This window comes from Heteronotia binoei, chromosome 9 (assembly GCF_032191835.1).
Source record: "Heteronotia binoei isolate CCM8104 ecotype False Entrance Well chromosome 9, APGP_CSIRO_Hbin_v1, whole genome shotgun sequence".
NCBI classification, from domain to species: domain Eukaryota; kingdom Metazoa; phylum Chordata; class Lepidosauria; order Squamata; family Gekkonidae; genus Heteronotia; species Heteronotia binoei.
Genome location: NC_083231.1, coordinates 81,070,070 through 81,095,150, shown reverse-complemented (window position 1 = coordinate 81,095,150; position 25,081 = coordinate 81,070,070). Strand labels below are relative to the sequence as shown.

General features: G+C 42.0%; 1 protein-coding gene across 1 annotated transcript in view; it reads left to right on the top strand.

Annotated features, from left to right (window-relative positions):
* Positions 1–12,188: 12,188 nt before the first annotated feature.
* The window catches only part of SYNPO2 (synaptopodin 2), a 153,473-nt gene continuing 140,580 nt past the window's right edge, over positions 12,189–25,081 (top strand). Inside the window, exon 1 of the mRNA XM_060246861.1 lies at positions 12,189–12,440. Coding sequence (XP_060102844.1) covers positions 12,336–12,440 — 105 coding nt within the window. The 5' untranslated portion in view covers positions 12,189–12,335. The remainder of the gene's footprint in view (positions 12,441–25,081) is intronic.

The window sequence follows — 25,081 nt, the reverse complement described above, 5'->3', positions numbered from 1 at the left end:
ACTTCAATATTTCAGAAAAAGTTCCATTTAACAGGTTGCCTTTTAAAATGAACATATTGTGCTATAGTGGTAGCTGCTGCAAAGCAATTTTTTAAAAACTGCCACAACCAACCAGTGGCCAGTGAGGAGCCCCACTGGGCAACAGACCCAACTGGCCTTATGCATTTTCTATAAACACTTGGCAGGCACCAGGAAAGGTGCCAGCAGTCACCATGGCACCCACGGGCACCATATTGGGAATCCCTGAAAGAAAGAAATATTCATTATAAGGAAGTTCAATCAAGTGTTATGGATTTTAAGGTAACTAAGAAGACCAATGTCTTATAGTATAATTACAAGACATCAAAACTTCAATTATAAATGTAATGGTGGGGAAAAAAGATTTCCGAAAGACACTAAAAAAAACACTGGCTATCAACAAAATCTGATTTTCTGAATCTGCTCCTCAAAGAACTTCCTATTCATGCAAAAGCCCTAGATAATTGCCCTAATGGCTGATTTGTCAACAAAGTGCCTGCCCCCTCCCCCTAGTGCTGTGGGAGAAGGATGAACTTTTCACAGCTCCCTCTGACTTGGAAATACATTCCTCCCATCATGCTGAATACACAAAGTACCCTCATCATCATCAAGCACACTTGCTGCTCCATCTTCCAGCCTCTGCTGCTCCTTATATGGGATGCTTTCCTCCCACCCCTCGGTTTCCACTCTTGCATTATCAAAGCCAACGTGGTCCCCAAGTCGAAGATGCTCAGAGCACCTCTTCTCACCTGCCGTGCCTCTCCTCCTTTTCTCTCCCCTTCGCTTATCCGGTCAGGCTCTAGTAGAGAAGTCTCGTGTCGCTTTGGGCTCGTGCCCCCTCAAGCCGGTCCCGTCAGAGGAGCAGTCGCTTGACAGAGAGGCTCGAGACAGCCGGCTCCTTGCTCCGCCCGGGAGCGCTTCTGCGAACTGCCACGTCTAACAGTGCTCGCGAGGACGCGCGCTGAGGCCACAACGGGCTTGGGAGCGCGCGCTCAGACCGGGCGCGTCAGAGTTTAGCGCTAAGTGAGCATGTCGAAAAGGCGAATGGAGTCTGCGCACTGTGTCTGAAGAAGCCTTCGCCCTTCCTTCTCTCCGCTAAAGTGTTCCAAGGAAGAAACAAAGTTTCCAAGGAGGAAACCATTAGCCTATAAAGAGTCTTTGAGTGAGAAAGAGAAGAGTGGAGGGAAAACTCTCGCAAGGTGTTTCCGGAAGCAGGAACGGTCGCTTTTAGCCGACGCTCTTTCATTTGAGGGGTTGCTGCCTCAGCCAGCTGCTCCGGTTCCTTGCGGGAAGGCTAGAGATAGCGGACTGTGTGCACTGCTTGAGTGGAAGAGCCGTTCGTTGCAAAGGAAAGTGGAAGGAAAGCGAAAGCTGGAGAGTAAGGGTCTAGAAAGCTTAAGGTTGCCAATTCTGGGCTTGGAAATTCCTGATAGTGTTGAGAATGGCAGTTTGGGCAGGAGGGGGAGCTCAACAGGATATAACGCCACAGGGGCTACTCGCCAAAGTAGTCATTTTCTCCAGTTCAGCTAATCTGGAGATCAGTTGTAATTCCGGGAGATTTCCAGGCCCCCTCTTGGAGGTTGGCAACTCTGTAAAGCTCTGTCCTGGCCTTTTTTTTTTTTAAGAGTTTATGCTGAAAGACAACTGATCCCTCGACTTGACTTCCTCATAGGATGCTTGCAGAGGTTAAAAAAAAATGTCACAGAAAAAGGTGGGTTCAGGGAAAGGTGAAAAAATGTTAGGAAGATCGATTCTAAAGCCAACCAACTTTATGAGAATCCTAGCCAGGCCTACTCAGAAGTAATTCATTTTATTCTTTGCATTCAGTTCTGCGGTGGTTTTAGGATTGTAGTTTAGGCTGAATAAAATGGGACCTTTGTGTAGACGCAAAGGATGTGCTAAGTTATGCAAACTCGCTTTGAAAAGCAATGCTGAAATATTTGAAATCAAATTTATTTTAAAATCACAATAAAAGCCCTCAAAGGACAATTCTGTGTGATTTTATTATGCTGATGAAATACACTTTGGTTTTTAATGAAATCGGATCTATAGTTCATTGCAGCTGCAATTTTAATCAGGTTATTCCGCAGTATTTTGGGTTATCACATTTCTCATCATGGAAATCATGGTATTCATATACTTAATTCAAACGCTATGTTTATAATACCTTTATGGCATCTTGTATTTACACATGAGCTATATAAACTGAATTTCTTTCACTTCTACGGTCCCATCTAGGCTATATACCAGAAGGGTCTTACAGCCATGAAACCACCTGCAGGTGCACATTGTATGTGATTATATACTCTTTTTTCCCTTATGGTGGAAGCAGTGGATTTTGTATGATTGGTATGCAATGTATTGAAGGAGTTGTTTGTATTTACATTATACAATTTAACAAAGAAACTGAATCTAATTTTACCTATTTTCTTTTGAATTGATTCACTATTATTTTCTCATCTAACTTCAGTGCATGATATGGAGAACATCTTTTTAGAATTGCCAGCCTCCATCTGGGGCCTGGAGATCTCATGAAATTATAACAGATATTCCACCTACAGAGATTAGTTCCCCTTTGGTTGCCAGCTCCAGGTTGGGAAATTCCTTGAGATTCAGTGGGGAGGAACCTGGCAAAGGTGAAGTTTGGAGAAGGAAATTATCTCAGCAGGGTATAATCCTCAGCATCCTCTAAAGCAGGTATTCTCTCCAGGAGAACTGATCTCTATCATCTGGAGATCTGTTGTAATTCTGGGTGATCTCCCCACCACCACAACCACCTGGCGTTCCCATGAAGGAAATGGCTGCTTTGGAGAGTGGAATTTACGGCATTATACCTTTCTGAAGTCCCTCCCTTTGTCAACCCCAAACATATCTTCCTACAAACCTGAAAAATGTGCCAGGCTTGCATTAAAACAACAATGGGAGATAAAAGCAGTGCCTGCCGCTTTAACAGAGTCCCTCAGGAGTGTTTTGGCTTTGGTGCATATATTGTTGCTATTGTGCATATTTTGCCTTCTAGGAGTCTCATTTTTAAAATTAGGTATCTTCCATATGAGTATCTTAATTCTTCTAACACTTCTAATTGTGGGTTATTTATGTAAACAGCTACTGCACATTTTTGTTTTGTGCTGAAGCAATATATAGCTTGCCTATTTTTTAAAAAAAACATGTTTGTATTTCTTTATATGAGTTTCTTGTAGGCATAGTATATCAGTATTTTGTTTTTTTTCAGTTGGTTGAAGATTCTTGTGCATTTTAAAGGGGATTTCAGTCCACTTATGTTTATCGATAATATTTTTATTGTACCCATTTTGTCCTGATGTTGTTAGTATGTCCAACTTATCATTTTCTGTACTTGTTTCTTCTTTGGAGTTTTTGGTCTGTGAACATTACTTTGAGCTACTAGCAAATGACTTTGAGTCATTTGGAGATTCTCCTTCTGTTTCTCTATGTAAATCCTCTGCTTACAGTTCTTCAGCCAACTGTTTAGCTTACACCTCTGTTGTGATTATTTTTCTTCCTTTTGGTAAGTATACCTTTATTCCAAATGGTATTGTCCAACAATATTTATTTATTTGTGTAAAAATGTGTCTCAAATTCAAATTCTTTCATTTTTTTTAACATAGAAGAAGAAGATATTGGATTTATATCCCGCCCTCCACTCCGAAGAGTCTCAGAGCGGCTCACAATCTCCTTTACCTTCCTCCCCCACAACAGACACCCTGTGAGGTGGGTGGGGCTGGAGAGGGCTCTTACAGCAGCTGCCCTTTCAAGGACAACCTCTGCCAGAGCTATGGCTGACCCAAGGCCATTTCAGCAGGTGCAAGTGGAGGAGTGGGGAATCAAACCCGGTTCTCCCAGATAAGAGTCCACACACTTAACCACTACACCAAACTGGCTGATTTTTGGTAAATCCTGAAAATTTGCATTTTTTCCCTGCAACCTTGAGTGGTGATTTGCTTTTGTTCTTTAGTATTGCATTTCATGTTTTCTTGTAGGTAAATCTTGTAGGTGTATCTCGAGGTAGCTTATTCTTGAAAGCAAATCTTGACTTAATTCTAACAATCTGGTCACTGTCAGGAAAACCTTCTAAATTCACCCTCCTCTGCTTTTTCCCCTGGCTCTTAGAAGGATTCATGATTTACAACTGCTATTCCAATTAGTAAACTGTCTAACTTGAGTATGCAGTGCAGTGCTTCTTCTACCTTCAAATAATTTTGAAAGAAATGACAAATGGCATTTCAGTTAGTTCTTCCATTGGTTCCAGTAGAATGTTCAGTGCACTACTATGCTCATTACTGGAAAGAAAGTCTTTTTGAGTTTAATAGAATTCACTCCCTAGTAAAGGTGTTTATGATTATAGTCTTACCTGCAACCAATTTTAGATTTTGGAAAACGATGCTTTTTTATTGACCATCCTTACACAATGTTAATGGAGGTTTAATACACAGAAGTTTAGGCATGGAAAAATACTGATAATGAAAACAGTGACAGAAAAAGCTTTACATGTTACACACATTTCTATACATTAGACTCCTGTTGAAAAGACTCAGGTGCAAGGCTATTCTTAAAAGATGGCTTTTCTATTCAGTAGCAGTTTAAGTCCTCACACATCCATGAAGCCCACTAGGTGACCTTGGGCGCGGCATTCTTTTGGTGATGGCCACCAACTTGGAAGACTTTAAAAGGGGAAATGGATAGATTCTTGGGGGATGGCACTATCAGTGGCTAGGAGTCATGGTGACAGAGGAGCAGACCCAGCATGCTTGTTTATATCAGCTGCTGGGGGGCATGGGAAAAGATGTCATAGGGTTGCCAATCTCCAGGTGGTGGCTGAAGATCTGCTACTACAACTGATTTCCATGCAACAGAGATCAGTTCACCTGGAGAAAATGGCTGCTTTGGAAGGTGGATTATTATACCCTATTGAAGTCTCTTCCCTCCCCAAATCTCATCCCCCCCCCCCTTAGGCTCCACTCCCAAAATTTCCAGTTATTCCCCAGCCTAGAGCTGGCAACCCTAAGGGTGTTGTTGCAGTCATCCTGCTCATAGGCTCCCTAGAGGCAGTTGTCAGCCACTGTGGGAACAGAATGACAATGATGGACTAGATGTGCCTTCGGCCTGTTCCGGCATGGCTCTTCTTATGTTTGGCCTAGGTATCTGCTGTTGCTGCCATTTCTCTTGTCCCCCACCCTGTTAACTGCTCTTGAAAGAATTGAACAACTTGAAGCATTTTGGCTTCAGGCCTGTTAAAGAAAGCCACTCACCCACCCTTTCCCCAAAGTGATATGTGCCATGCATGTTTACCCTTCTTTAATTTAATAAACCTGCTTCCTGTAAGCAGGGCAGCATGAGCATTCATGGAGTTTTAAAAGTCTTATTATACCTTTCTTCATCTCGTTTTCCTCTCTTTCTCATTATGAATATAGAGCATTTCAGTTACACTACGGGTTAAACAGTTACACTATGGGTTAACCAAGGAACTTAACCACCATTTATTACATGCATCTATACTAAGAAATGTTTTCTGAGTACCAAACACCTGGAAATCCGTACGAACTTTTGGAATGCAAGCCATTCACAGGTAGTGGACTTATTTGATATAATTAGTAATGTTTTTGTAAATATAATACTGAGTTTTTGGCCAAACCTGTATTTTTCAGGTTGATGCTTCTAGAGACTTAAGGGTATCTTTACACTGACAGTTTGTGACTATCACTGCATTGGAAACTCACCTTTTACATTACCTAACGTTCTTACAACAGTTTTTCATTGTTGCTGCCCAAAGCATCTACATTTGTTTCAGTGAGATGAGTTCTGGAGCTGCTGCTGCAACGTTTTTCTCAAAACTAGTTTTGATCCAGTCATTTCTCTACAGGCCTCTCAAACTTGTATTGTAGAAGTTTTCATGTGTTTTAAAAGACTCCTCCAAAAGCCACAAGGTGCAGTAATTTTCATAAGAACTGACAGCACTTGAAATTTTCACATATCATTGCTTGCCTCATCTTGTAATTTAAATTTGTATTGTTTTTGCAGTGTTGACATGATTTCCAAGCAATCATATACATTTAACTAAGCACTGGTATTTCGTCTGCCCTCTGATCAGAGACCCCCCCCCCCCTCCCAATTTGAAATGCTTTCAGCAGGAAATATAGAAGTTTGACTACGCAAAATGAGCAGAGCAAATCCACCAATGTAAAAGGAAAATAATTTAAGTGGAACGATGGCAGGCGATTTGAAGACTCTAAAACTCTGGATCAAACTGAATGTAAAAACACCCCAGTAAGAAATCACTCCTTTAAAAAAAACCAAAAAAACTTTTGCCTTCCTTGGCGTTCCACTTCTGGCAATGACATAACAAACAGCAGGTCCAGGGATTTTTTTCAGCATATTGTTTCTTGCTTCCATATTTGTGACGCAGCTCTACTAAAGGTGAACATCTCCAGAATTTTGTCTCTGAAAAGGTTAAACCAGGGTTAAACATTTTAAACCAGTAGAATCAATTAAAATAACAGTTATAAACCCTGATGGTGTCCTATTAAAATTCTTCCAATCCAGATTTCCAGACACAGCGTGGCGGGGTGCCAAGAGGAGGTGGTGGTGGGGAGATGCAGCTCAGCAACTGTTGCTGTCCTTACTTGACAGCCTGGTATAACATCTCTGCCTTATAGGCCCTGTGGAACTGTAAAAAATCCTCCAGGGCCCTGGTGTTCCCTGGCAGAGAGTTCCAAGAGGTCGTTGAGGACAGCCCAGACCTCTTTAGAGCCAGGAATGATGTAGCCATGGCTATCCATACAATAGTCAGCTCTAGATTGGACTGCTGTAACTTGCTCTATACAGGGCTGCCCTTGAACATGCTCCAGTAGCTTCAAGTGGTCCAGAAGGTGGCTGCACGGGTCCTTTCAGGGACCCCCTTGAGAGCACACATATGTCCCATGCTGCACTCGCTCTAGATTTATTATCAAATCAAGTTCAAGGTTCTAGTACTTACTTTCAAAACCCTAAATCAGGGACGTCATTTGTTATGAGGGCCAGATCTAACATAAATAAGACCTTGTTGGGCTGCGCCGGGTCATATTGTGCCGCGACATGTGTGTACTGAAGTCTGAGCTTTCTGCTCAAGACCTGAGTTCAATCCTGGTGGAAGCTGGGTTCAAGTAGCTGACTCCAGGTTGGTTCAGCTTTCCATTCTTCTGAGGTCGGTAAAATGAGTACCCAGCTTGCTGGGGGGAAAGTGTAGATGACTGGGGAAGGAAATGACAAACCACCTTGTAAAAAGTGCCATGAAAACATTGTGAAAGCAACATCACCCCAGAGTCGGAAATAACTGGTGCTTGAACAGGGGACTACTTTTTTTTTTAGCAAAGATATAAGCTTTTCAAAGGAAACAGACAAACACGACTAAAGATTTTTTTAAAAAATGGAAAACAGGCTTAAAACGTTAGTGCTTGTTGGTCATAAGGGTGCTTTCTTTATATTTCTCCCATGGGATCCAGGGAACTGGGCAAAGGAAGCTCTGGCTCTTTCCATCCCTCCCCAGGGGACCAGAAGGGGGAGGAGCCTCAGCTAATGGAGAAAATCAAGGTTCTGCACCGTAGCTCCTGAATGATCAATCAAGCCATGCAAAGCAAGTTGAGATGCAAAAGAAAGCAAGAGAGAGAAGGAAGCAGACAAGAGCCAGATGCTTGGGGGCCTGATAGGAGCCCTCCAGGGGCCTGATTCAGCCGCTGGGCCGCATGTTTGACACCCCTGCCCTAAATGGTTTTGAACCCATTGTTTCTACAGGACTGCCTCTTCCTACACACTCCTCAGAGAGCATTAGGCTCAACGGGTACCAACTTACTGGTAGTCTCTGGTCCAGCTGTCTTTGACCAGCCTGGTGGAGCTCTCTCCCTAATGAGATCTGGCCCCTGTGAGACCTGGCTTTATTCTGCAGGGCCTATAAGACAGAGGTGTTCTGCCAGGCAAATGTTTGAGGACAGCAACAGTTGTAGAATTCAGTGGACTCCCGGGTTATTCCCATCCTCCTTTATGTTCTACTGTTTCTGGTTTAAGACCCCCTTATGAGTGAAATATGCAGGCCTCAGATTCAGCAGGAGCTCACAGGATCACAGCTCCTGAACCTTTCTGAGAGTTCATTGGATAGTAGGTGCAGCTGCATAACAATCCCTGGATGAGCTCCACCACCTATTTTTCTACAAAACAACCTCTGAAAATATGGATTTTATGACAGACACCCAGCCAACTGGGAGATTTAGATACATCACCTTCTGGTTGAACTGTATTATATGTATTTTATTACTTCTTCTTCTTATTATTATTATTATTAGTAGTAGTAGTAGTAGTATGTTATATATTGTATGCCACCCTGAGTCCTACTTGCAAGAAATGGAGTGTGTGGAGAAACGCCATCTTAGTTAATGGTGGTGCTTGGTTGGGAGGGAACATGAAACTGCTAAGGCAGGCTTTGTGGCCTAGCCTTCCCTTCAATCCCTCCTGCCTTTCGGAGTTAAACCATCAGCTCTAGGGGGAAAGCCTCCTAGAGGGGCAGGAAGTTCTTTTGTTTTATTGGAGTGAGGTGGGAAAAGGTCAGTTCTCGGCTGGCCCTCAAGGAGAGAGGTTGTCAGTCTGTGGGCTCCTGACTGTGGGAGAGGCCTTCTCAAGAGGGAGAGGACTCCAGGCAGTCAGACCGAGTAAGTCATCCACAAGGCAGGGCAAGTTTAGACCAGGGATGGGAGGATGCGTTTAAATCCACCTTTTGTCATTCTGGTTGCTGTTCAGGTGCTGTGCTAAACTGTTACATGCAACTGCTTTTGTTTTTGTTTTTTTCTTTTTCTCTTCTAATTAAATATTTTTACTGTTTTGATTGCTGGCAGTCAAACTTTGTACCACATAGATCCCCAACCGCTTTAGACCACGCTGCTTTATGAAGGGGGCCCCGGGGGAAGGAGGAAGGCATGTAGTTGGATAGGGTGCCAATCCTCTGGGGTTCCCCAAAGAAGTGCTATGGTCTCTGTGATACCCAAGTACAGGGTGGCAGAGGAGCTTGAGGCCTAGCCTCAGAGCTGGAGAGGGGGATTGGGAGTCCTGTTCCTCTCAATCCGAACCCCTAGCCTGAGCAGGTGGTGGCAGCGAGCCCAAGTGGCCAGAGGAGAAATAGCTCCCTCCAAAAAGGGGAATGGGGTCTGGTAGGCAAACCAGGGCCGTTCCGTCACAGAGTGGAATAGAGCTTGAATAAACTAAACTATGTTAAAAGTGCAGTTTCCCAATAAGTACCATGTAACAGCCATATATGGTAAACAGAACCACAGATATTCAGTAAACAGCATTTCCTGGAGATTAGGGTATAGAAATTGTTTTTTTATATATATTAAAAGGAACTGTCTTGTTGACTTGAGTTATAGATTTTAAATTATTCTTCCCACACTTTTAATACTTATGTGACTGATGACTCTATATAGGTGTCACTTCTCACATCCCATCTCCCAAACCCTCTGTCTCTTAAGAATGGAGGGATGCCATATGTAGTCTAGCTAGGAACTAAAAGCAGCACCATTTGGCCCATAGCATCCTCTGAGGCTGCAAAAGCAGATCTGTGAGGAAAACCCCCTTACAGAACATCACGATCACCACCTTGGTTGCCAGAGCACCTGGAGAAGTTGCTCACACACGTCTGGCCAGAGAGTGTGAGTGAGCTTATCCAGGGGTGAAAGAACTTATGCAGTACTAGCAGCCATAACGCTACGAAGGCACTCAAGACCGGTACAAGAGTGCCCGCCAGGAGAACAGAGGGCCTTCCGCTGTTCTGTATGACGTCCATCTCGGCCATGAAGCGGAGGAGACTGCGCCGCCAGGAGCTATCCAGGCGAACGGTTTTGAAGCACTGACCATGAAATCCACCATGGAGAGCTAACACCACACGCAGCCATCTTCCTACCAGGCCAGACTCCATTCCAGCGAAGCAAACGGCTCACGTACTTGCCAGATGTCACCTGTGATTACAAGCCATCAACCCACTCCAGGCGTGGTTAATCGTCCAACTGCCACTGTCTTTGTCGAATGGAACTCAAGACAAAGACTGATGCCAAGAAGAAGAGGAAGGCCATCTTCAGCCTGAGCCAAGTTCCTTTGTGTAAACCGGGTGTTACCTTAGATAACAATTTGGCCCTCTAATGTCATCCTTTGGATAACTCAAGCATACCCAGTGATTTCCCCCATTCTTCTCTTTGTTATCCCCTTGGAGCATCCCCACCCTGGTCCATTTCAACCTGAAAGTTCACTCAGGTATCCAGGATCCAAGTCTGTTCATTGGTCAGGAATGGGCACCCAATTAGGTGACACCAATGAACTTTCTATTGGCTCTCGCAGTAGTCCAGCCCTTATGGTCACTGCGAAGCCTCCCCTTTTTGTGAGGTCATGCATCAGCTGACCACCTTCCTCCTCCCTCATACCTCCCATTCCCTAAGGGCTCAAGGTAGTCCTTATAACCTGTGGACTAGCTACCCACAGGTGTGTTTCTAGCAGTATCCCAATTCCACTGTCTAGATCCATCCCTGATTCTAAGGCCAAGTTTTGGGTCCCCTTTCCCACTTCCTGGTTCGTCGCCATTGGAGCCTTTCTTGAAGACTACGATCTGTAAATATTGCCCTGTTCGTCTACCCATGTGTTTCCCTATCTCTCTATCTATTTTTCTTAGGACTGTATGTATGATTTTATGAGTATTTTATCTTGTATGGAAGCCTATATTTTTCTTGAATAAATTTTAATTGTTTTACTTAATTAGAGTCCCTAATGTTTTTAAGCATTAATTTCTGGACGTGGAATCCTGTATACACAGATAAAAGATCCTGATTAAGCCAGGATCTGACAATTCCCCAACCTTGTTTTGAGGGCATTTTGGCTTACAGATCCTCACTTGCATATTCAAGTCCCTCAAATGGCTCTTATATCTCTCTTGACCTACAACTAGTCTTGTCACACAGCAAACTTGGTGCCAATTCCACCTGCTACTAATGCCACAATCCTCTTTCATTAATTGGAAATGTACATTTTGCCCAGCCCCTCTTTCCAACCCCATGGATGCAAAGTAGCATATGATTGCCTTCAAATTATGTGAATCCATATTAATTCACTGATGATATAATTTGCCTATTTGTTCATGTGAGTCTATCTGCACTAACCCTTTCTCAGATCTCTCATAACGTCTGCTTAGTGTGATGTTGTGGGAGCTAGTGTGGTATAGTGGTGAAGATCAGCAGACTCTAATCTCCACATGAAGCCTGCTGGGTGACCTTGGGCCAGTCATAGTTCTCTCCAAACTCTCTCAGTCCCATCAACCTCACAAGATGCCTATTGTGGGGAGAGGAGGGGAAGGCAATTGTAAGTCACTTTGAGACTCCTTAACATATAGAAAAGCAGAATATAAAAACCAACTCTTCTTTTTCTTTTTCTGCCTATCTAGTGGCATTGCTGCTTCATTGGTATAACCATCATCTGTGGGATCTTGCCTTCACCTGTGTGATTTATCACCTACTGCAACACCTTCCCTCTGTATAGTCATACCCCCTGGCAGTCCACCACATAGTGAGAAAGTCTAATGCTGAGGCTAGCTCACTGTGTTTCATATCACATGAAGAGAGGAGAGCAGTCCCTGGCAATCCTTGATCTTCCATACTGCTTGTGAACTCAGAGCCAGATACACATGAGATAAAAATTTCAAAAGATCAGGCAATTATTTGATAGTTTTAATCACCAAGTTTAATTAGATTGGGAATCCATTCTCACTGGGGCATTTGGACACTGTGGGGAGGGGGGGGACCACCAACCTGTTCCCTTTTTCTTTTCTACTTTCTTTGGATTGTGAGGATACAGAATGTGCAGTGATTAAAACTTCTGGTACCATTTACAAAAGAAAACTCTCTGTCCTAAGTCATTGCTGGGAGATTTACAAGTCTTTCCTCCGGTGTTTTGATTCAGCTGTCACAGGCAAATGCTCTTGGGCTTAAACATAACCTTTTGAGCCTCCTTGCTGTGTATTTCTCCAAGATTATTTTGCTTTACCATGAAGGTGGGCTGAGCAGAACAAACTGACGAAAGAGTGGGCTGTTCCCTTGATCTGGGAGAGCTCCTTCACTCTCCGTCAATGACTGTGTTTCAGAGTGCTTTGCACAGCAGAGGCAGCAGCAGCAGCCAGTGGGCTGTTCTCTTTCTAGCACTGCCTGTCAGGGAAGCTTCAAGTTCTTTGAACATCCACAGTTTCTAGGATTTTTAAAAATTACATCTTCAGATGAATATTGCCTGAACTCTTCAGGACCAAAATGGGTACAGGGGATTATATCTGCATCACTATGACTGGAGGGGCACCTTGGGGTTTTAGACTGCAAGGTGGCAAGGAAGAAAAGCAGCCTTTACAGATTGCCAAGGTAGGACAATAAAGAAATGTCTTTTTTTCCCAGTGTTTTGGGGAAAAGGAAAGAAAAACTGTCTGTTTTGGGCAGTTTTTCCAAACTGAAATGTTTAATGAAGAGTGTATTCCAGCAATCATATTCCAGTTGAGTTTTAGCCTTACATGTTTGTTTTTTTTAGCAAATAGATTTTAATTTTAAAAGGATTACAGTACAATCATATGCATTGTCAGTCAAGGCCACTGAAATCAATGGGCTTAGGCTGGAGTAACTGCAGAGCATTGAACTGCAGATCACTTAAACATTTTTACCTTTTCCTTGCACACAAATATATAAGCCCTCTGAGATGCTGACTGCCTTCAACTCCTGTTGAACTTGTTGAACGGTGCTGAAAGACCTCTGTATATTAGAGACTTGGTCTTAAACTAGCAAGCCTTCCTTTGATGAGAGAGTTGTGACACGTTTCCTCTAGCTTGGCAAATGCATTGCTGCATGAGAAAATATGTCGGCTGTTTCAGGGAATCTTGGAAAGTAGTATCATGAAGCTGTTGCTTAACATTAATCATGCTCACAGAGTCTACAATGATCTGCAGGAGATGCTGGCTGTGTCTTGGTATATGGTTGGTAGATTACTTATTATTTGCATGATGGATCAAATGAAAATTATATAAGTATCTCATCTGCTGCATTGTCAAGGGAATTCTACAGTTTCCAGCTTTAAATGGCTTTTAAAAAGGAATTTTGCTGTGGATTGGGGGCAAATGATGTTCATCAGTTCCATGTAATTCTTGCTCTTGAAAGTCAAATTTAGATTAATAACTATAAATTGTTACATGTCAACCTAAGAAACATGACGCCCAACCTTGTGGATGTTGACCAGAAGCCAGTCCCATGGCATTTCCTAATTATATCAACATAACTTGAGAGTAAGGCGCATAGAAGTCTGTGAGTTTATAGGATCATGTGGCTTGTCTGAAAGTATAATTGGGAATAAGCCCCCTCGATGAACTAGCAAGTATAGGTTACAGTGTGTTTCTAATAAAAAAGGAAAAAGAGAATAATGGTGAAATACTAATTGTCTCACAGTTCTAGGAAACATGAGTGACATTGTTCCCAAATATTTAGGAACATGATACATTGTACTAGTTGGAAAGAATACCAAATGTACTTAAGATTTGTTCAAACATATTAGGTTAGATTGCTTTGCAAACACAGCAGAAATATTTTTTGCAAGTATAAAGTTATAGCTGTTTTAAAATACCTAACTCCTTTTGGCAGGGGAATATAGCTTTTCATTTTCAACAACAACAAAAAAACCCTCTGCCAGTTTAAAACACAAAAAAGGCAATTGGCTATTTATCATACAGAGATATAAGTATCAGATGAATGTATCATGGTCTGTTATCATTAAAAATAATTGTTTTATACTGACAGATTTGTTTTGAGACAAAAAAGCTCCCCTATGGTTTGGAAATAACTGTTGCTTTGCAAAAGGACAGTGGAATCCTGCCATCTAGTGAAACTTTGGTGGGAAAAATAAAGAATGATTTTAAAAAAGAAAGAGTTGGAGATTCCTTAAAGGCTAACAAATGTATTGTAACATACACTTTCATGGGCTTGGGCCCAGTTTGTCAGATGCATGAAATGCATTCTCAGTCCCTTGATTTTTTTTTTTAACCACCTTATTGTCTTAGAGGGGAAAACAGTCTTTGCAGAATGCAAAAGACATTGTGGTTTTGTCAGTCTATAAAATTAAACCATAGTGGTTTTGGACATTCAGCTCATATCCCTGGGATCCCACAAATTGCATCTTAAGTCTTTGTAATGAGACTGGTAGCTATATCCATAATAGGATTTTATACAGGGCAAGGTTTAGCAATGAATAGAGAATGCTTGCTCACAGTGTAAAGAACATAAGAACTGCTTTGCTCGATCAATCCAGTATCCATCTAATCCAGGGATTTCTTAGCAGGCAGTCAAGTACAAAGATGTTATCTTTGACAACTAGTACATGGAAGCTTCATTTTGCTAATGGGCTTAGTAGCCACTGCAAAAATTATAAGTATTCATCTAATTTTTTTTAAAGCCATCTGAGTTACCACATTACCACATCAGGGGGTACTATATTCTAAATGTTAATATACATTCTAAACTATCTATTTATTTATTTGTACCCCACCTTCCTCCTCAGTGGGAACCCAAACTGGCTTACATTGTTCTCTTGGCTTCCATTTTATCCTCACAACTCTGTGAGGTAGGTTAGACTAAGAGAATGTGACTGACCCACCCAAAGTTATCCAGTGATCTTCCATGGCACAAGTGGCGATTTGAACCTGGGTCTTCCAGATACTAGTTCAGGACTCATAGCCACCACATCAGGTTCTCAAAGATAATGTACTCAAAGACTTCTTTCTTGTCACTCATGGACATACTGTGAAACACTAATATTCTCAGCTGAGAACTAGATAAACACAGTTCTCCAAAACTATTCATTGTAGATACTTAAGCCCTGTTCGCTTCTAGGAAGCACATGTTCCACAAATCACATTAAAATGAAGGAAGCAACCCAAGAGTAGTACTTGGGAATTTGATCCCAATGATATTTGAGTGAAAAATTATTGGTTGGCAGGTAAAAAAAGAGGAAGATTCATTGGTTGAGTTTTTAATAGAATATAACATTGGTTCAGGTGACACTTTTTCCTGTTTCATGTTAATAACTATGTTCTCCTGTAATATTATACAGTGATTTATACACTTTTGTCTGAGCTGTTGGTAATAATGTAAAATGACTGAGATTAAAAGTCATTAAAAACAGGAAGCTTAGAAAAATAGTTGGATTGGCACAACTCTTCTGAATACAGTCTATAATTGTCCCAGGATCCCATTTTGTTGATCTGTCCCAACACACTCTCACACTTTCCATCTGTTGGTCTACAAGGGAAAGGAAAGCCTACCAAACTTCTGGTATAGATTCTGTTGTTTGAATTCCCCCAAGAAATCTGGTGACTCAGCAAGTTCTTCTGACATCCAGGCTGTTCTAAAGAATTCTGGGACTGCAGGCAGCAGTGGCATTGAAAGCTTCTTGAAGCTAACCAGTTTGGTTTTCTCTGCCATCTTTTATCCAGGATATATGTGTTTACAATACTTAAATTCTGGGATATCAGATCTAGATTTTTCTTTAGCATTTAGTTTATGCAGGAGATAATCCATTGATTAAGCTGAAAGAGTATCAGCCAGAGCCCACCATGGCCAAGAGTTCTCATAATGTTTACACACAACTGGAGTGAAGTTTACATAATCAATTATCCTGAGAATTTAAAAGAACATTACTGATTCCACAGTAGCAGCTGCTCAACCTTCTACTTTCGCCAGATCAAGGGATCGATTCCCCACCAGTTGTTGTGCAGCCACACCTTGACCTGTGGCTCCCTCCAATTTTCCCTGCATCTTCCTGATCTCTAAAAAACAAGATGACATTGTGGGGAAAATTGGAGAGAGCTGCAAGTAAAAATGTGGCCATGCAGCAACTGGTGGGGAACTGATCACCTGATCCAGGGAAAGCAGAAGCATGGGGGTGGAGCAACTGCTACTGCAGACTCAGTCCATGTAAACTGCACCCCACTTGACACCTCTGGTGTGTGGTTAGATATTTTATAGAGAAATACTTTAAGTGGTCCAGTGAAATTGCCAAGATAAAGTGGTTGAATGTTCAGAAACAAACTCCAAATCTTTTGGGAAGCACTATAAAGTCATTATAACTGAATGTGTATGTTACTGACAGACAAACATCTTCAGTCAAAGTGCCATCCTGTTGCCAATCCCCAGTTGGGGGCAGGGGACCCCCCATTTTGGAGGCCTTCCCCCCACTGCAGGGTTAGCAGAAAGTGAATGTCCACTGGGCACTTCATTGTACAGTAAGGAAACTGGTCCCCATAGGGCATGCTTGGCCAAATTGCAGCTTGGGAGTTACATGTGGCTCTTTCACACATATTGTGTGGCTCTCAAAGCCCCCACCACTTTGTCAGATGGTTTGGAGAAGGCATTTCTCTCTTTCAATCACTTCTCCAAGCCAAGTCAGTGGCTTGAAAACTCCTCTTAAAGTTAAAGTTGCTTTCTTTCCTCTTCTCCCTCCCCCATCCATTTGCTTTCCTTCCTTCCTTCCTTCCTTCCTTCCTTCCTTCCTTCCTTCCTTCCTTCCGTCCGTCTTGTGACTCTCAAACATCTGACATTTATTCTATATGGCTCTTATGTTAAGCAAGTTTGGCCACCCCTGCTAGGGTATAATGGAGAATCAATCCTGGAGCTCATGGGGGCTGTTTTTTGAGATAGCGGCACCAAATTTTCAACATAACATTTGGTGCCTCTCCTCAACAAACAAACAAATCCAGGTTCCAAAAAAGATTGGACCAGAGGATCCAATTCTATGAGTCCCAAAAGAAGGTTCCCCTGTCCTCCATTTTTTTCCAGTGAAGGGAAGGTATTTAAATGGAGTGTGGTCCCTTTAACGGTGACAGCCAGAATTCTCCTCAGAGTTTAATTGTGCTTGTCACAACCTTGCTGTTGGCTCCACCCCAGAGTCTCATGGCTCCACCTTCAATGTCCCCAGATATTTCCTGAGTCAGACCTGGCAACCGTATTCTGTAAACATATATAATGAACCCAAGCTCATTACATATTGACCCATGACAAGTTGGAATCACATTGGTTTTGTCACAAGGATTCACAGTCCAATATGCATCAGAGTAAAATTACCCCTGAAAGCTGCAGTTAAATTGCCACACAGGTCAATTTGACCTATGTTTTCATGACAGGCTGAAATCTGATTAGTGCTCTGGGTGTGTGGGGAGGCAATAGAGAATACAAAAGAAATGCCTTGTGTTTTAGTTTAACATTTCCTGTGTGTCTAAATGTTCCAAGTATATCCCATTTGTTACTGTTCTGAAATTTGTGAAACAATTTATACAATAGAAGTGAAGCAATATTTTTTCAACATATAGCATGAACTTTTGAACTTATTGCTTTTATAATGATATCATTACATCTAGGCCAGGCCAAAAACTATTAGCAACTGTTTTTGTTAAGGAGCTTAAAGCCATATTTGAAATAAGAAAAATATGCATTTTATGAAATTTCTTTCTATATTTTTGACACATCCAGTGTTTTCTATTGGCAGTCCCTGAATGAAGTTTGTTTCAATGGGTTGGATCCAAAGTACAGCAAGGAGAAAATTTCCCCGCCTCTCTGTTCCTGCCACAGCTCCCTGTGTTAAACTGAAACCCATTCCTGAGAATGAAGAATTCCATGGCATTAAACAGTTTACAGTACACAGGGGAAATTCCTAAAAATTGTGAAATTCATGACGATTCCTGTCTCATTGAAACAGAAGACCAAGGGTTGGTTTGGATCCAACCCAGTGTTTTGTACACTTACATATTTCTAAACATTTTCTGTACAGTGGCATACTCAAAAAAATAATCAGAACATTTTGGTGATACTTATTAATTATAATCTCTATAAAACTAGTAGTATGTAGAGTGTTTTATCATTCCCCTGTATCATATCAACAATCCTTTTAGGAAGATAACTCTTATTACCATCGCACAGATAAGATTAGAGTGTAGTTCTAAAACCAGTTTGTAGGTACACCTCTCCCCTTGCTTGTTTGGAGATGCCTCACTGATGCCAATCCAGTGCAGACTGCCAAAGATGTACCTGTGCCAGCATAGGAACCAGAAATGGGCAGTGTCAGGGGCCTGTTGGGAGAGGAATGATGCTCAGTAATGCCTGTATCTTACCCCCGGTACTGGCATAATTTATATTCATGAAAATGCTTACATAAGTGTAGACATCTTCATTGAACTCAGGAGGACTGTGCTCCAACCACACCTCCAAAACCACAGCACCTTAAGAAGACTGACTAAATCTGCACCTCTCTAATCAACTCTTCTTAGAGCTAGAGAAACCTCTGCCAGGAGGAACTATATTTCAGATGATACAGTGTGTTACACAGGGCTACATCACTCTAGGTGCTAATCCTGGCTTTGATTTCTCCCATATATGGGGGAAATTTGGTGATGGGAATTGCAGTAAAAGAGCACTTACACAAAAAGAAAGCACATTACACAAACAGCCAAGGAGAAGAAACACTGCTACATGGCATTGCGAATACTGCTGTACTAAGACCCTATGCAGGTATTCCATCTTGTCATAAAAACATTGACGTGAATACTCCATGCCTCCAATCAGTTTCCCCCCATTAAAAAAAAATAATGTTATTAATTTTTCCAAAAACAAAACCTCGAAGAAAAGCAACCACCGCTCAAGGCAAAAACCCTTCTAATTTACAAGCATAGAAACAAGATTACAAAAAACCCCATGTAAAATACAAAGACAGACAATCTTGAATCAAATTATTGACAGAGGGCTTCTATTTAATACATTTTTTCCGTTTGTTTTACAAGATATAGCTAAGAGAGAAAGTCAATGATGTCATAATGTTAAAAAATATTTCTTTGTATACTTTATGCCTTTCCCCTAATTTGAGGAAGGCCTTGGATAGTTGTTGAATACCTTTCTGATTTGTATATGAAATAAAATCATGCCACATTTCATAAAAATCTGACATTTTAACTTTACCTTTTACTACTCTAAGTTGATATGTCAATTTTTCTGCCACAGCTATTTGCCATAACTTGGAATAACAATAATGTAATGTTACAAATTCTGAAGATTTCCAATACTTTGCTGTTGCCCTATGGGCTGCTTTCAACATAAACACTATCAATCCCTTGGATGTCACTTTTCCATTTTGTTCCCCCCAAATTATTAACAAAGCCAACACTGGAGTGGTATAAATGATTTGATACATAATATTTTCCATTTCTGTAAATGTTTTTCCCCCAAACTATGATACTACACCCATGTGGATGTAATCGCTTTGTTGATTGCAATTTTTTCAACATTTTGTGTTATTTGTAATTTGCCTCCAATCAGTGATGCAAAGATGAGGACTCCAGACAGATAAGCCAGAAAAGGGAACCCTCTACCTAAAATGCTGACTGCTACAAACCTCTCCCCACCCCCCAACAACATGAACTTATGTGGGTTAACTTGATAACCCTTTTTCCTTCAACAGTTCCTAGCAATGTCTCTTGCACATAGGACAAAAGGGTGAATATGCACACTGCAGAAAGAGGGGGAGTGGTGTGGAAATATGCTGCTGACATGACATCACAATTATGTTGGTGCATCCACCATGTGTTAAGTGCTTGGCTTTTATGGGGAAAAGTGGCTTATATTGCTACACTGTATAGTTAATGTGGGGAAAAAAGCTCATGTTGTTTCCTATATAAGGTGGGTCCCACACAGTTTGTCAAGTGCAGTATGTTTACAACTTTACTGAAACAATCTAAGATACTTAGGAGAAAAGAACCTTTTGTTCCCTTCCATCCTGATTTTATAACTTGGATTCACAAGACAGTTAACAACTGAGAAAAAACTTTCCACAACCATTTATGATAAAGTTGGCTTTTACTTTTCATTGAAAACACTTCAGCTGTTCTATTAGCCTTTACAAGTGGAGGGCCTGCAAGACTCATGGGGGAAAACCGATATCCCCCTCCCCCACTTGCTGAACTGGTGGCCTAAAACTGAGCCCAGCAGCTGGCATCTGCCACTGCTCCCAGGCTTGCAGTGCCTGGTGGTGGCTTCTGCTACTGTTGTGCTTGGACATGAATCAGCTGCTGACTTCTTCTGATCCTGGCTTCATAGCAGTTGCTATTGCTGTTCTGGTGCCTGGGCCCACAGTGACTGCCAGCATCCTCTGCTATGGCTGGCCCATAAGGCATCTTGATCTTGCCAAGCCTAGTGTGGCTTCCAGGCTGCACACTTGCTGCTGGGCCCAGCATAGCTCCCATGTTGTGCAGCTGCCATCAGGTCCAGTGTGGCTACCAGGTTGTGCAGCTGCTGCCACTGGGCTCAGCATGATTCCTGTACCAGCAGCCCCAACTGATTCCCAGACTGCACAGCTGCTGGCCCCGGAATGGCTCCTAGTCTCCAATGAATATTGGAGTAGGTGCATTCTTTGCAGTTGCAGAATTACCTCCCCCCCCCTTTTCTGTGTATTTTTTTTAAAATGTCAGATTTTTCTGCAAACTTGAGGAGTCACCTAAATTTGTATAAAAATCTGGTTTTGGTATAATCCAGGTTCACCTACTTGAGACTGAGGATCAGGTAGCCCGGAAAAGAGTTCCAGGCACAGGTTTTATGTCACCAGGTGCAATCAATGCAGATGGGCTGCTCAGAGCAGGCATGAGCAGTCAGCAAGATGGGGCAGATGCTGAAGTCTGAAGGCTTCCAAGGGGCCCACTCATAAGCATAAATGTAATGCCCCTGCTGGGTAATAATTGGGTTTCTTTTCTAAAACAAAACTCCAGTGACATCTTAAAGACTAACAACTGCTGTTTGCCACTGTAAACTTCACCAGTAATCCTTAGCTGCAGTAAAGGACAGAGATTCAGGCTGCTACAGACCACAGACCATAAAAACAAAAGTTCTGAGTCTGCAGATGTAGATATCTGCAGTTGGGAGCAACACTTGGAAAATAGATATGTAGATATTACTGTTTCCTGTTATATCTTTTACACCTGAGCTATGGACCAGCAACAGAGCCTTTATCCCTATTCCTTATAGACGTGTAAAGGAAAATTGTACTGGGTAATCTTATGGTGAAGTGGAGTAGGGAAGGGAAGGCTTGGTGTTGTGTTTGAGCTTCAATTGTAGCTTTTGAGATTTTAAATTATCTATTACCACTTGTTTTTTATGGCCTGTGATATGTAGTAGCCTGAATCTCTTTTTGGGAGAACTGTGTTTGATTCTCAACTCCTCCACATGCACCTACTGAGTGATCTTGGGTCAACTGCAGTTCTTGAAAGAGCTGTTCTCTCAAGAGCAGTTCTCAAAAGAGCTCCATCAGCCCCACCTACCTCACAGGGTTTCTGTTGTGGGGCGGGAAGGGAAAGGAGATTGTAAGACGCTCTGAGTGAAAGGCGGGGTATAAACCCAATCTCCTCCTTCTCCTTTTCCTCTTCTTCTTCCTGGTGTTTCCAGACTTCTAAAATCCTAGTACATTGGATATTGAATATCCCATAATGATTGCACTGATTCACTATGACTGACTCCTCACTAGCAGTTGCTTCGCCCCTGGACTTCTGCTTTTCTCGGCTCAAGCAATCAATTCTCCACCAGTTGCTGCGAGGGTGCATTTTGATCCAAGGCTCCCTCCAATTTCCCTTGCAGCTTCTGGATCTCCAAAAAATTCTCCACCAGTTGCTGCGAGGGTGCATTTTGATTGAAGGCTCCCTCCAATTTCCCTTGCAACTTCTAGATCTCCAAAAAATAAGAGCAGGAAACCACAAGGGAAATTGGAAGGAGCCATGGATCAAAATGCACCTGTGTAGCAACTGGTGGGGAATTGATTGCTTGAGCCAGGGAAAGCAGAAGCCTGGGGGGGTGGGTGGAGCAACTGATAGTGAGGAATCAGTCTATGACTGATTTTGCACTCACCCTATGCCACTCTGACGTTTCTCTTTTCAGCGCGGTGTCCTTTCGAATTCCCCAGGCTTCAGCTCGCATCGGCGTTTTTGCACAGCAAAGAGAAACAGCTAAAACCCAGTTTTTCTTTGCCGTGCAAAAATGGCGATCTTTGCTGAAGCCCCGGGGCAGATAGCGGGAAATTGGAAGGACGCCGCACTGAAAAGAGAAACGTCAGAGCAGCATAGGGTGAGTGGGAAATCGGTCTATGTGTGATATGCCCTGAGTCCCTGTGAGAAAGGCAGTCTATGCATAATGTAAATAAAAATAATACACATAGCTTAGGTAAATGCATGTTTCTGTACTTCTGCATTGCCATCCTAGCATCCATGGCCTCCATATCTGGCAAACAGCTGCTCTTTGAGGGATTACATCTAGTGTGCACTTCAAACTATCAATTTAATTTCAGATTGGGTTTTAAAAATTTGGCTTTCTTTAGGCCAATATTTTGGGACATTTGATACCGTTCTTGTAATTTGTTGGCATAGTTTTCCATTTGGAATTTCAGCACTGAAAACCATGCCCTTAAGGAAATGACCTGAAATTAAAAAGAAAACATTTTGGTGCCATTTGCCTGCCTCCACATTCCCCCTCGTACAAGGCGGCAGCAGCAGGCAGGAAGAAAGAAGGATAGCCGCCCTGAGCCTGCTTCGGCGGGGAGGGCGGGATACAAATAAAAAAATTGACTGACTGACTATGTCCTGGCAAGCAGTTGTTTGGCAGCACATCAGTCCTTTCAATTTTAAAAGGCCATTTTTTCTATGGGAAGACCTGGCCTCCAAACTCCCAAGTCCAAGCTTTATGTATTATCTTCTTTATTTGTTCATTACCTGAAACCAGCTTTTCCCCTGAAATGTAATCTCCATAAATAAAACCCTAAACTATCATTCATAAATAGCAATAATGAATGAAGATTAGGTTTGAATATTTCTCCTTAGAGAGTTAATGGATTTATTATTTGGATTGTTCCTAAAATTGAATTGCCAATGGGTAAATTCACCCTGGAAAACTATGAGGAATACTTTCAGGCATTGTACCAAATAAGCAATAATGCTAATGCAATGGTAATGATAGTCAGTAGAAACGTATTTTTTATCCAAGAGGACTTGCATGCAAGTGTGAAGAAATAAAATGAATTGCATTTAATGCTTTAAAAATGTGTATATAAGCAATAACAACCAAGCCAAGGTGACCTACAGTTGCTAGCTAGAGTCTAGCTCTAGAGAAGGAAATTCTGCTATTACTTCTATTGTTATTGCAGCAATTTGACAATTTTAAGAAGACAACAAGGGATGGTTGTGCATATTGATTTGAACATGTCTGCGGCTGCTGCTTCATACTAGGATGAAGTCCTTATAGCTACTGAAGGTCACTGTGATATGTGCTCTAAATAGCACTAGATACTATACTGAAAATTTGGTGCCTCTACCTCAAAAAACAGCTCCCCCAGAGCCCCCCAAACCTCCAAATCAATTCCCCATTATACCCTATGAGAATCGATCTCCACATAGGGAATAATGAAGTGCTCAGCAGACGTTTTCCTCCCCCGCCCTGTTTCTGGAGACTCTGAAGCTAGGGATTGGCCTCTCTACTCATGAGTTGCTGCCAACTTCTTCAAAGTAACACAGACACACCATCCCAAGAGGAAGCCTTTCAATCGGAGCCTGAAGCCTCCGGAGGTAGAAAGGCACATGGTCCTCTGGGGGTGGGGCTTTCCCCCTGCCGGCCAGCTGACTGGGGGTGGGAAGGAGCCTGGGAAAGCAGAAGAACCCCCGCTGGGACCTGGGGATTGGCAATCTTAGCCATAGGCCCAAGCTCCATTGAAGTGGATATAAATTTCTCATGTCTAATATGAGTTCTGTGTTATATCTGGTAAGTAACTAAATTATAACTTATGTCAAAAATTCTTTATTCCATTTGATGGCCTAACAAAAAGTCCACATATACCAATATGGCTTGGATAGAACTTTTTGTTTAGTGGAAAATGAGGCATTGGCTTCCTACAACTACGTTGTACTTCAAATGGCACTTATTTACAAATGACACATTGTTAAGTTGAGCAACATTCTAGGAAAAAGTAGTAGCTGCAAGCAGTTTTATAGGCAGTTAACCAAGGTGGTACATTGGGCAGTATTAGCCTGGAAGGAATGTTTCAGCCATTTCCATTGCCAAATAAGTAACAAAGAAATTTAACTTCAGTGTAGCAAGACAATTATAGGCAAAGTCGAATTATCAGACAATAATAAACAAGTGCAACAAATGGAATGATGAAAGTAGGCGACAATGCAATTAGAACATGATAAGCACTGGAACTGAATATAGCCCTGTTCTCTTAATAAAGAATGCCCTCCTGTTAGCTGCAGCATGGCCGCTCACCATTCTTTCTATTTATGAAATAAGGTACATAATGGAAACCAGCATCAATCTGAGTGGAAATGTCTAATATTTGGGGTAATCCTGCTTTCATCAAAGTCATAGGGAATTAAGCTACTTGAATAAAACAAAAATTATACCCCTTTGCAATATGAACTGCTTTAGGAATGGGCATGAAACAAAAATGCAGTTCATTTCAGTTTGTGGCTGAACCACAAACCAAATGACAAACTGAACCAGAACGTTTGTGCACAAATTGAACCAGTTTGTAGTTGATGGCCTGCAAACCCCATTGAAAGAGACCACAGTATCTTTAAACAGTGTTTGCAGAAAGTGCAAAAGTCAGTTAACTGGCAGGAGCCTGCCCCGTCCTGCTCGGCTGTTTTTATGGCTTTCTTGTAGGGTTGCTAAGTCCCCAGTAATGTCCGGCGGGGGGCTTTAGTGCGTGAAGCATGCTTGCAACGCAATGACATCACTCGGAAGTGAAGTCATTGCACTGGCAATGTTAATTGCAGCTGCTCTAGGTGTTTCCAGGAAAACTCTATGGTTTTCCCGAACACTCTAGCCATTTGGGAGGGGAAAACTCTATGGTACCTATTGCACTATAGAGTTTGCCCTCCCAAATGGCTAGAGCCTCCAGGAAAACCATCAAGTTTTCACAAAAATGCCTAGAGTGGATGCCACATGCTGGCATG